This window comes from Diadema setosum, chromosome 4, assembly GCF_964275005.1.
Source record: "Diadema setosum chromosome 4, eeDiaSeto1, whole genome shotgun sequence".
Lineage (NCBI taxonomy): Eukaryota > Metazoa > Echinodermata > Echinoidea > Diadematoida > Diadematidae > Diadema > Diadema setosum.
The window spans coordinates 8,385,698-8,399,704 of NC_092688.1; the positions used below are offsets into that span (position 1 = coordinate 8,385,698).

A 14,007-nucleotide genomic window follows, 5' to 3' on the forward strand; every position below is an offset into this window, starting at 1 on the left:
AAAAGAAAAGAAGACTGGAAATCAGAGACAGATGAATCACTCATAGTGAATTAAAGAAAGGGAAATCTTTGTCATCCTGTAAGACAGCACTTAATACATTACCATCTGCTTAATCACAGTGCTGCTACAGGATTGACGTAGGAATAGATTTGTCTGCCGCAGTCACCAGGTTTAAATGAAATGAGCAAATGTAAAATGTTATGTAAATAGGCTAAATTAAAGATGCTTTCAAATTGATGGATTGACTGCAGAGCTGTCAAAATACATTTCAACGCCTCAAGCCCAAATTGCTTGCACAAGTTCTTGATGTGTCAGACAACCAAGAAACATTTTTTTTTTTTTTTTTAGCCCTGCTATAATGGTTGCCATAGAATTTAGAATATAGTACTATATTTGCCATATCGTCGCTGGGGCAACAAGACCTCGTATCTACATAATGTAAAATGTTCAGGAGAGCCAAAAAACATGGCGGCCAAAGCATTATAGCCAATGGGAGAGCCTTTCCTTTGACATGCCATGGCGGCTTCATTTTTGGAGTAAGACAGTTTGGATTTGGACAGGACATCACTTAACCCATTATTTGACCATTAATCCAAAAAAGTCATTTTCACCAAAATTGCAGATACAAAGTCCTGTCACTCCAGCGACGATATATTTAATGAGTCTAATTTTTTGCGAACCAGGACTTCCTGACATTAGCCGTGAGTGGTTAAATTAGCAATCATGGAGTACAGTGCTGAGTGGAGAAATACATGTATATGCTCGTATGTCACTTTCATGTCAAGATCAAAGTTGATATTGTTTTGTGTTTTTAAATTCGTGAACTGCATCTGACTCGCAAAATGTGCGAAAATAAAAGTCTTGTGAAATACATGGCATACATTGTAGTTTTGGTAGTAACCTGGCCTACTGATAAACATTGTTTCCCCCAGGTGGGAGCTGAGAGGGGCCTGTCGTGGAAGAGCGCCATCGATATATGGAGTCGTCTCTCACTGCCTGAGGAAGGGTTCTACATCTCTCAGCTGGTGAGTCAGTGCAGCCTTACTCAGCCTCGATGTTTGTCTAGTCATGCAGGATTTCCTTTTCTCTTCTCTCAGTAAAAACTACACTGGAACGTAGAAATTTCAAGGCAGTGGGGATGAGAGATATACTACCATTTTCATCTCATTCTTTTTTGACCCCCTGCTACTATATACCATCCATGTGTTACCTCATGTCATGCTGCTTGTACATTACATTGTTACAGAATATATTCCAAGAATGTGTATTTTTTTTAATGTTTTTCTCTTTTACAAAAACTTTTGAGCTGTACATTTTGGTAAACATTATCTTGATTGGATTCCTTGAAGTTGTTGGATTGCATTATGAGATTTTTGGTCTATCCATGTCAATCATGCTTAATTCATCACATGTAATTTTTTAAGTCATTTTGATTTTTTTTTGTCCTTCATTCCTTGACCTGCTGTCTTACTTTTCAAAACATCTTATTTTCTTTGTCATTCAATCAACTCCTTATTTTTTTTTTTTAAATTATCATTTTCATGATCTGTCCTTCTTGCTGTCATTCTTGTTTGATTCTCCTGTGTATGTTGTTATTACCTGTACAACCCAATGATGAAGTCAGCAGCAAAAGCTTGCTTTGTCCTAGCCTTCTGCCCCGTGTTCCCTTGATGTTATTGGGCCAACAATGCTAATTCTGCTGTTTCCTCTAATCAGGCAGAAAAAAAAAAAATCAATTTTAACCAGTTTGCATGAACCTTGCTCTGCATAAAGCACAGGGCAATGCAAATTGGAAAAGGCTGGCAGGTATAATTTTTCACAGCAGTGAAATTGGGATCTTTTGTCATGTCAAATTAATTTGAAGGTTCTGTTCTTCTGCAAGTTCTCCTTTGAATTTCATTGATATTTAATAAATAGTGATAACAACGCTTTGTGCTTTGTTCGTCGTTTGTTAGAAGTATTTGACCGAAATCAATGATGTCTAAAGCATTTTTTCTGCTCTCGAAGTCTTTCAAATTTTCACAAAATATTTTAATGGGGATTGGCATGAGTTAAGCATGTCATATGCAAAGTCAGTGCAATTGTACACAAACTGTGATAGGAAAGTTGTCGGATCAATTTTACCTGGAGCTCAGCAGTCTTATGTTTTGATAGATATGCCTGACGAATCTTCATTTTATGATACATGATAAGATTATTTCTGTTAGAAACTGTAACATGTGCCAGTGATGGCTGCATGATTTTAACCCTAAAAGGGCCGCCCCCCCCCCTCGACGTTTCGCGCTATAATTCTGTAACGCGAGAAGGCCTCGTCGCGAGGCTTCTTGACTTTGTTTGTTCAAGTCTCGCGCAACTTTTGAGACCAAATTGCGACGTCCGCGCATACTTTTGCGAAGCCACGCCCATTTTTGTAACAGAATGTTGCCCCAAAACGGGCACAATTTTGTGATTTTGTGTACATTTCCTATGGAAAACAGTGCTCTGTCATGAAAGTCATAAAAACCTGATTATTTTTGCAATTAATCACTTTCATTGATTAGTTTTGTGCTAATTATGGTAGAAAAGTGGTCAGTGACAATTTCCAATAAAAAAACAAAGAAAAAACAAAAGTTGAAAAACAAAGAAATACATAAGAAATTCTGAAAACAATAAAATACATAAGAATTGAAATGAGTTTTGGAAGTTTTTGTGATGTACAATTGTTGAATATGCCAAAACAGATTTACAGATCAAAAATTAGACTCTCAATGCTTTTAATTAGGCTAAAATATGATCTTGAGCTTCATTTGCATAATTAATTAATTAAAATTAGAAATTGCTTGTTTCAAAAAAATCTTATGACACAATATTGTAGATTATTACGCGGGTCTCACGCATGCCAAATTTCATCGCGATCGCACCACCGATGGCCGAGATCTCGGGGGGGCGGAATCCATCCCCCCTGGTCTGAGCATAACCAAAAAAGCCCGGCCCCTTTAGGGTTAAGGCTCTCTCTCTTTTTTTCAGGACATTAACTGATTACCTTGACTAAATGAAAATTGATGTGTCCCTTGTTTATTTGTTCTCCTCCCTTGACCCATGATTTGCATGAAATCCGCTTTGCACAAAGTGATGTTCTAGGAAATGTGCCAAATTACATACAGGATATTCAGGGCAGTTGTGTTTTTTCCTCTTCTCATACTTAGTAGAATCATGACGTCTTTTTTTTACTGGAGAGAGTGAAATATTGATAGGGGCAATCAAAAAAAGAGTTGAGACATAATAAATGAAAAGACGGTGTTTAGAAAAATCCAATGGTGGTGATATTCTGACAAGATACGGGGGGCATGAACAGATGGCAAGAAAGGATGAAATATAAGCAGACAAAATGTGATTGAAACCAAGAGTAGGGCTCCATTTCAAATTTAATAACTGGTATCAAACTTGTAGAATTGAGTGAAGAACGCTGGCACAATGAGCAGTCAGTTGGTTATGTTCGTGTCCATGTTATTGTTTGCAAAACTGCCTTCCAAACTTTTAAAACTGGAGGTTATGGTAAATTAATTTTGCAATGCGCTGGCTATAAGCTTGGCATTAACAAAGTCAAATTTCATCACCTCAGCTTGTTCTTGTCATACGTGATTGATTAGTAAGGTCTGCTCCAGCTTTTTCTAAGACAGAGTGCTACCATCAATTCAACCCTTTGGTTTAATCAGGAGTACTCTTATTTTCTCTCTTTCAGTCAAGGTTCGGCAGAAAATCGGCCATCTTGGCCCGCTTCTCGCAGGCCGCCGGCTCCATCAAGAAGGGTGCCATGCAGATCTTCAAGCCCAACATCGGCCTGCAGAGCAAGACGGAAACTGTTACCGACCTGAAGACCAGGTTTCGAAAGGTCCTTCCCGACGAGGCCAAGCAGTACTGGGAGGCCCTCTACTCGGCATCGGAGAACAAGTGTGCTCACGTCTTCTGGTGAGTCATAACTCTCTCTATCTCTCTGTCTCTTTCTCTGACTGTAGCAAACCTGCCAACTGTTCAGTTTTAATCTGAATATTCAGATTTTTCACTGAAAGAAAACGCATTGATTTCAGTGTGTTCTGATTTTTTGGAAATATCTATTAATACGAAAGTATATGAAATTTATGAAAGTTCAGATTTTTAAATAATTTTTCTTTGTTTGTTCAGATTTAATAAGTCTCAGGGTTGGCAGGTATTCTGTAGTGATCCTAAGAAGCTCCTTACAGATATGAACACAGAGCCACAAAATGGAATACCATTAGAGCTGTTTCTGTCTTAATCTCGGAATCTCACTCTGAATTGTACTTGTTTGTGGGCATTGGTCATTTGATCAGTTGGTCAGTGCAGACATGCTAATTCACATGATGTCTATTCTGACCCAAGGACCCAAGAATATCAATTCAGAGATATGCTTCGCAATGAGCTGTCCATTTGAAGATTACTTTTCTAAGGAATCTTGTGTCTTGTAACAAAGTGGGATGTTCAACTCATCGACAGTTGTGGGTGTGGTTCTATGGAACTTCCAGTATGTTGCAGAATTCCTGAATTGTTCATCCCATGTGTTTTCACAAGGGAACGTTCTCTACTGCAATGATTGACCATTGCCCTCGTCACTTGATGGCAGTGAAATGCAAAGTGAATCTTTAAAGTTTATGCAAGTTTTGTAGAGTTTACCCTTCCATCTCTAGCATTAATTCATGCATGATCTTTTCAGATTATCAGATTTTCATTTTTATATCGTGCATGTCAATCACATCTTTTCAGAGTTTCACCAAAAAACCACAACGAAAGTAATTGTGTGGATCAAAAATGTATACCATGTGCATTATTTCAGCTCGCTTGCTGATATTACCTCAGAATGCGTTCAAATCTGTTATGTGCTGTATTTGTGCTTATGTCGTGGCCTGTGAAGAGGGTTGGAATTGGAATTTATTCTCCAAATCAAGATAAGCCGTCTTGGCATAGTTCAATAATAAACAGCTTGCAACAGTGTCAACATTCAACAATTGTATCTTATCTTGTTCAAGCATGGTGGCAACTGATCAATTGCTAGTGTTTCAGGCATTGTTCTCATCTAATTTGATATGTGGAAACTTAGGATAGCCATAGGGAAATTTTCATTGTGAATTTGGTCCCCCCAAAAAACGGATGATGCTTAGAGCCATGGGCCTGGGGTACATTTCTTGTCGCCAGGATATCCTCCGTGTATGGATATTGGCGTTGACCTCTTACAAGAATTGTCTTGATTTGAAACCGATACTGACAATCTTCTTTGTCTCTTCCTTTGAGTCATCCTACTTGACAGCCCGTATTTCCAGTGAACTTGCAATTACCATTCGAGGTATTTTTTTTATTTTTTTTTTATTGAAATGTGAGCAGCAGCAAGAGTGATCACATGGTGTTGTTTATTCCTTTCCCTCTTTTGAAGGGACCAGCCTTTACTTGCATTCTTTAAGATGTATTTCATGTGCTCTCATTCATGAAGACAAGACTCCCTGTTTTTCATTAAAAACCTAATTGCTATTTTCACATGTGTGTGATGATCCAAGGTGAAGTGAAATGACTCCTCTGAAAAATTTTACATAACGAGTGATCGTAGGAGTGAAGCAAATTTGCATACAATCTCTTCCCCCTTATGTCACTGTGAGTTTTGTCAATGCAAGCAGTCGCATCTCTCCGTATGCTCGCTGGAGTTTGCTTTATAGTTTTGTACATTTGTTCTGAGGATGTCGGTTTGTCTGTCCATTGCTTGTCTTCCCCCCACGCCCGTGATAATCTTTGGATACTGGAGGCGGAGGACACAGCCGTCACTCGGCGGTGAGACTCACTCGTGACATTGGTGCGGAGTGAGTCACGAGTCTTTGACAGAAGTGGAAGCCATTAACTGTCCGCGTCCTCCGCATCTTCTTCCTCTTTCGTTCCGAGGACTTCCTCGAGTTCCTCGGCAGCTCTGTTGGTTGCTCCTGGGTGAAATGTTCCGAGACTTGACTTCTACGTGGCTCTATCCCCCCTGCTCTTGCGGTTTTTCTATTCTTAAAATGCTGCGGCGAACTTCGTGTAACTGTATCGACTGCTAAAAATATCAGTCTGATGGCTTCTTCCCTGTATCTTTGACTTTGCCTTTGGTAGCATTTCAGTCTTGTATCTGGTCCATGCTTGGGCATGCATGCCATCCCCCAGTATTCAGATGATTAACATGGGGATGATTGTGATGTTCACTTGAATTGCCACAGTGACAGGGCATTACAAATATAAAATACACATTTATATATATATATATGAATATTTCTCCTGCTGGCCAGAGTTCAGGCAAAGGGCCCCATATCTGTAGTAATGATAATGCAATAAACCATAGGAGACATTTGTGACCACATAGCTCAAAACCCACAAAATGTCACAGATTAGGATTCTCTGTAACGGACCAAAACATGTCATTTAGGTTTAATACTGATTCCAATTTTGCAAGTTTGTCTCACCTGGGAGAGTAATCTTTTCTTTCTTTGCTTACTGTCAAAACAATTTTGCTGGACAATATGATTTTTTTTTCTTTTAGACAGGTGCTACTTTCGAGGTGGAATTGAACATAAATTTCATTGATACTTCAGCACTGCATGCCTGAGTGACCCTCATCTTTTAATCCCCTTCTCTCCCTTTCCTGTGAAACTGCATCTCCTAACTATCTCTTATTTCAGTCACTTTTTGAATGGGTTAGGAAGGTCCAATTTTGACAAGTTATGTATCCTTATAGAGCTTACTCTTCTAAACTATGTAGAAAAGTCAAAATTCATTTTGTCCTCCCTTTTGTAGGTGTACTGTTGTGTTTGTCGTGCTTGCCCTACAGTGTGTTTTTAATTGCCCTGGGCAAGTGGGCTAGTGGGTTAGGAGTACCCTGGGGGCAAATATTTTGTTTCATGTTTAGTATGATCTATGGAGAACTAGAGGAACTCAAAAGAGATGAAATCTCCATTAAGGCCATAAGATTTGATAACACCATGGATCTGTGTGCACAGCCTGGATCTAAATTGTGATCCAAATCACCACCCAAGACTCATCAAAGGTTCCTTCTATCACAGTGGACATATCCTGAAAACATCATCAAAATCAGTCGTCACTTTTTGAAAAATGTCGCTTACAGATAAATAAACAAACAACTGCTTGCAAACACATGGCCTCCTGAGAGCAGGCTGAGGTAATTAGAGGGCATCACAAGGTCAGCTGATTGTGATGCTGTCAGAGTGCCAGTGGGTTACATACTATAGTATTCTTTTGTTTTTGCACTTATTCTCTGTCAGCACCATAATTGTTGGCTACTTGTCTGTAAAAGTACATGCAATATAAGTGGCATTTTTATGATGGTAGTGTAGAAATAGATGGACCAAGAACGTGTACCTAACCTGTATCACAACAGGAATGCCACAAACTGCCTCTCAAAGTTAATCTTGGACCATGATGTCATCATACAATGTACAGTCCCTACAGCTATATTCGTCTTGCATCTGCCTTCCATTTCTGATGAATTTGACAGCTACTCATTAATCAATTGTCTTATATAGTGTCACCTCAATTTGGCACATTGTGCATTGTCAAAAGGCATGTGGTGCAGAATGTAATTATGACAGTGTTGATGGATGAGTTTTATCTGATTAGATTTCATGACACTCCTTCCCCCCCCCCTCTCTCTCTCTTCCCTTTCCAGTCTCTGTATTCTCCCTGTCGAAGTCAATCTCTCTCATGATCTGCTTGTATGCAAGCAGAAAACAAAAACCAAGGCCAGTAAAGGAATTTTATGTGTATTGAGTCACAGCCGTAGCCTAGCTCAGAGGAAATGAGAGAGTCGGGCCATGCACACTTAGCTGTGAGAGTGGATTTGCGCCAATAACGAGGTGATCAATCCCCTTTGCTAACACGTCTGTCAGTGGGATGATAAACGCATCCACCTCCGTGGTGATGTAGGGGCGAGCATCGTTACTTAGCACCCTGCTTTTATTTGTGGCGACGGAACGGTTCCATCGGATGGCTGGGTCCTTGCAGTGATAATGTCTAGTTCTGTCATGACATGAGCAGAACCAGCGGACAGACGGAGTGGCTCAGAGCCATTCTGCGACAGTTCTCTAAAAACACCCAATGACAGCACCTGTGTGTTTTAGGTGATGATGCAACAAGTAGTTAATTAGTATGTTTCATCTACAGTCACGAGATAGTATAACTCAGCTGTCTGAATTCTGCGAGGTAGTACATTTCAGTTTGAAGAAAACAACAACAACCCTTAGATAACTATCAAATTTTATTTACAAGAAAAAAAAAAAAGAAACGATTAAGTAACCCCCCAAATTTCACTTGAATTAAAGAAAGGAAAAAAAAAACACTTATGTAAGCACAAAATTTAATGTTCTTTATGTTAGCATCTAAAGATCCTTTGTGTGCTCAGTGGAAAGTTTAAAGTCATGCAGTTCAGATGAAATTAAGTGATAAATGCAAAAATGGGAGATAGCATTGCATAATGCAGCAAATGACAAGAATCGATCTTCCATACATTTGAAGGTGATAAACCCATTTTAAAACATTACGATCCCCCTGAGGTGCTTGATTCACTTTGTAATCCACATTTGCCTCCAGGAAGATGAAGTTCACAAGGGTTGATTCCTTGAAAGAAGATGATTCAACAAGAATGGTCTTTTCATGACATCTTGGCATGTGGTATGATGCCATCAAGATGTATGGTGGCACTGCTTAGTAAATTACAAAATCCTAACTTAAGCAATTACAGCCAATGCCCTCATAAGTAAGTTTTAGTATACTATAGTGAGAAATTAATGTTTGTGTTTCACTTGTTTTATTTCTCTTCTGGAACTAAGATAGCATATCAATCAGTCAGTGAGATGTTAGAATATTATAGAGAAGCAGAATCATCTATATAGTTTCTGACTTCTTTTCACCAAAGTTCTTACACTACCACACTCGAAATACAGAAAACATGTCAATGTTTTTGTCCCTGCCAAACATGGCAACCTGTCAATGTGAAAAATGGAAAATGAAAATAAGAAAAGTAATTTTGAGCCTGAGAATCAGCGATGATATCTGAAAGCTTGTAGTCTGTGTTGGGTACAACCGTGAGTGCACCCTCAGGCTCCCAAAATGTTTCAAGGTCCTAAGAAAGAGCGTCAAGAACAGCATGAGAGTGGAAAGAAAGTTTGGAATAGTTTGAGTCACTATCTGTGATACCCTCCAATCTGTCATCAAGACGGCCACAAATTGGTGATTCCTTGTGAGACTATAATTGGCCGAGGTCTTCTTCGTCATTTTTGTCCATTCTGCTCTGCCATCTTTCTCTCTTCATTCTCATCCCTTGCTCTTTTCCTCCTCTAGGCCTTGTCAACAATTTGTCCTTAAAACACCCTCAAATTGATTTATAGACTTGTATTTTGCTGTGGCCAATCATAACACAAATTAGATTCCCATGTTAATGCTCTGCAGGGTCAGACTTTTCTATTTGCATAGAAGGAGGTTAGGTGAGAACACACCAATAGTCAAGCTACCCAGTAAACAGGATTTCCAAGTCTCAGTACCCACATTTGTGGAAACATGGGAAGGTGAATTCCACCAAAATGGCACATTTTTGTGAATCATCTGGTGACACTAATATACCGAAGAAGTACTAGTAGTAGACTGTGTATGTTTTAGAAGTTTCTTGATTTTTCTTACATAAATTTGAAGTAATATTTCAGAGATTTTGAATAGGGTAAAGTCACACTGTATGAGCAAGGACTGTACAAACAGATGTGGTTCTGCATCATGATATAACTCTCTTTATGTAGTCCCACTCATTCATATACAGTGCATGTATTCTTGAGCTAGCTTCTAGTATTGTTAGTGGAGGGAAATAGCCAAGATTCTCAAAGGGATGACTGTCAAGTTGAGTAATGAGGTGAATAAACTGTAGATGCCGTACTGGCCAGCCTATTGATCTCCAGATACTATTAATTCTATTACCCTTAATGTGAGAAACATGCTGAATCAATATAGCTCTCACACTACCAGATTTTATGTCTAAAATCTACATTAGTCATCCCCACGGTGCACTGCACAATTTAGCCGATAGCAGCCCACTGCTGGCATCTTGCCGAGTGGTGAATGTGATTAATCAATTCACGATCAGAACTGCCTTGCGTATTGTGTAAATTGTGATATGATCTACATTGGCCTCATCTTGGTAGGCCTTCATTGTGCGATGTATTTCTTTGTGGTATTAAATATATCGCATGTGTTTCCAATTTCATGCCAACTCTGCCATTCTGTGATGCCTTAGTATCCTAGTATCAGAATTACCAAAGTGACTTGCCAACTTCCCATTTGCCTTGTACCGCCAAGAAGTGAAGTCTTCCTGTTTTCCCCACCCCACCCTCCCTCCCACCCCCCTGCCTGCTCTCTCTGTCAAATTATCAGCTGTTCCCAGGACAGTTTGTGTTAGTGGCAAACATATCATAGAATTGAGCGAGTAACTCTCAACGTTTGCTGGCAAAGAGAAATGGTTGGGGGTTTCCAAATATTTATCAATATTCATTTTGCCATTTATAGGCTTGAAATGCTCTGTGTCGTGATTTTTTTTTTTTGCCATTGTGTGTGTGTGTGTGTGTGTGAATCTCCGACCTTCTGTTTTCATGTAAAAATGTATTCATTCTTTAAATGTTAATGTTGGGGGGGGGGGGGGGGATAGACATTTTCATGACCTGTGATTCTTCCGTGTCATGTACAGTCAAACCTGTCTCAGCGGCCACCTGTCTATAGCGGCCACCTGTCTACAGCGGCCACTGAAAAATCCCCCCGAGAGAAAAGCCCTGTTACAGACCCTGTGTGTAGCGACCACCTGTCTAACGCGGCCAGCGACCACAAGTTTTGTTTCCCGCGGTAGATTTTAACCTGTCTATGGCGGCCACAGACCCGATGGAGCCGTAGCCGAGCCAATAATTCAGTGTGTTTTTGCTGCTTTGTAACAGGTTTGACTGTATATCAATGTGCATACCCTGGAATGAACTCAGAGTTTTGATCCCTAAATGAAGAGGGTGACACAAATTTTTAGCTCACCTGAGCCAAAGGCTCAAGTGAGCTATTGCTATCGCCCTTCGTCCGGCGTCCGTCGTGCATCGTGCGTCGTCCGTCGTGCGTCGTGCGTAAACTTTTTACATTTTCATCTTCTTCTTGAAAACCCCAGGACCGATTTTCATCAAACTTGGCAGGTAGCATCCCTAGGGGGTAAGAAACTCAATTTGTTAAAATGGGCACCATGCCCCACCCAGGGGGCCCCCAGGGGGGCCCAAACCCCCCAAAATTAAGGAATCTGTAAAAATCTTCTTCTCTAGAACCAGAAGTGATAGAGCTAAGTTAATACTATGAGTTAGTACATTGATGACTGTAGTTTCAACCTTGTTCATGGCAGGATCAGGGGTGCCCCCCTTGGGACCCAGGGGAGGGGGTGGGGAGAGGTTCAAATGGGGGCCTGAATTGTACATTTTCATCTTCTTCCTGAAAACCTTATGATGGATTTTCGTCAAACTTGGCAGGTAGCATCCCTAGGGGATCAGGATCTAAATTTATCAAAATGGGCACCATGCCCCACCCAGAGGGCCCCAGGGGTCCCCAATCCCCAATAATTAAGGAATCTTAAAAAGATTTGGGCCCTTATTGTACATTTTCATCTTCTACTTGAGAATGCCTGGTCATATTTTGGTAGAGCTGTGAATAATTTAGATTAGTGACTGCGTGAAAGGTGAACTTGCGATACTCAGGTGAGCGCTAGACCTGCGGGTCTCTTGTTGCTTATTGAATTTGGTCGCTATTTTATTTTTTTATTTTTCATGAATGGGAAGGTCAAACACAGAGATCAAATCATGGCTGTGACCTTAACATCATGCAATGATGCAAGATATAGAGTTACTTCATGAAACACTCTACATGTATCATATGAATTTCATATTTAAGGATGAAAGATTATAGATATTTGCACACTCACATATGAGGATATGGGATGATGTCATATTGTAAAACTGAGGAGAATGTCAGTTTTAATTATTTTTTGTTCCGTTATAAATGTGTATCCAATTGTTTTGATATTAAAGGTGATTTATTCAACTCTTATAATAAGATCTGTTGATGGTTTTGGCTGTCTTCGCTTATCCTGTTTAAAAAGGTGCACTTCATACAGCACTTACACCACATTTCACCTTCATTGATTAAATGATAAAGGGAGAATCTACGATACTGCTCAATGTCAACAAATTAGATGTGGACAAATATGTCGCTAGAAATGCTTCCAATTTGACGGTGACCGTAAGTCTGTTTCTTAAAATTGTCGCCATGTCAGGAAAGGCACATGTAAGACCAACGTCCTGGGTCTTCCCTGCGAGATTGGGCTGAGGCGGCGGACGTTCTACGTCCTTTCCGGGTCGGTCCTCAGTGTCTGGAGCCGGGTGGAGGAGGTCCTTGCGCTGAATCCGCAGAGCGGCGCCATCATGCAGATCATCCGCATCAAGACGGACAGGGGCAAGCTAGTCGGTAAGTGTCTCCCCTTCAAGTCTAGAATTGTTCTGAATGTACAATGCATCGATATACAACAGTATGTATTTGTTGAATAGCAGTATATTGATACCACACATATTCATATGACGTACGTGCATGTCTGATTCCTCTCATATCCACACGTCATACAAGAGCGCAGGGGTTTTTTTTTTTGTGGAAATGCCAAATGAATGCAATGCAGTGTAAGAACACAATGTGCAAAGTCCATGCAAAGTTTGTACCCTGCAAGGGAGAGACTCATAAATATTCATGAGCTTCTCATGAAACATGACATCGCACAAGGTCTGATGCTGCCGTATGATTTATCATCGGGATGTTGTCTGCAAATGTTCTTATGTCAATACGTCTTATATTCATATGTCATTTGAGTATAAGATAACTTGGTGCATCTGAGAGCACTGTTTATCTTGCCATGAGAGTGTGAATTGGGGAAGACAATACGTTGCATTGCTAGTTAACATTTGGAATATTCACATGCATGTGAATTACATTATTCAGTCGAAACTTTGTAGGTTTGTGCTATGGTATTATCAAAAACACAAGACAAAGCGCCAAAAAGTAAAATCATTGTTATTGTGATATTTGTGTGGTTAGGAGAAAGAGCGTGATACTGTTTAGACTGCTCAGGAGTGAGTAGGATTAGAATCTTTGAAAGACAGGTTGACACTGTGGCATGTACCTATGGCTCAACTAATATGCAGATATGCATTCACAATTTGTGAATGCATATCTGCATATTGGTTGAGCCATATGTACTCAATCAAGAAACTGGTGATAACATGAAACCTGAGTTTTATATCCCCCACTCCAGGATATCCAATATGTTTGGTCTATAATTCAAAGCTTTACTGCCATGACAAAGGTGTATCGTTGTTTGTTGCATATGTACACTATGTATAGCAGAATCAAAAGAAAAGGCATAAGAAACTATGAATATCTGCTTTCAGTTAGTCGTTGGTCATAATGGTAGTTTGTCAATATCAAATATATGGTTCAAGTTGTACAAACATGAGAGAAATATGACTGGACCAAGATAAAAGCAAGTTAGTGTGACTGTAAAGCACGAATAATTGTTGTAAATAAAACAAGAAGAGCAAAGAGCAAAGACGGTTTACCAAAACAATATTACGAAATGAAGGAAATGAAATACATATTTACACCGTGTATACAAAATAAAGGTGAACCATAATTGGAAGAGGAGGAGTTGTGGACTAAACGCGTAACATTAGTAGGAGGAATTAATGCCATCCTATCGTGAGAAGGTTTGAGGAAAGGAGATTACACAGATGAGACAACAGCCAGAGGAGAGGGGTCCGTCCTGACGGTAGCAGCAGTGACTAAGAAAGTGGCCAGGAAACTTACAATTGGAGGGGCAATGCCCCAGGGAGAGATGAATCTGGCTCTACCTTATTCAGATCGCTGAGGACTTCAGTCTGCTGG

At 39.9% G+C, this 14,007-nt stretch overlaps 1 protein-coding gene across 1 annotated transcript in view; it reads left to right on the forward strand.

Moving 5' to 3' along the window:
* Window positions 1–14,007, forward strand: part of LOC140226830 (protein strawberry notch homolog 1-like) — a 54,351-nt gene that overhangs the window by 26,566 nt on the left and 13,778 nt on the right. The window contains exons 26-28 of the mRNA XM_072307257.1: window positions 933–1,025; window positions 3,722–3,948; window positions 12,353–12,543. Coding sequence (XP_072163358.1) covers window positions 933–1,025; window positions 3,722–3,948; window positions 12,353–12,543 — 511 coding nt within the window. The remainder of the gene's footprint in view (window positions 1–932; window positions 1,026–3,721; window positions 3,949–12,352; window positions 12,544–14,007) is intronic.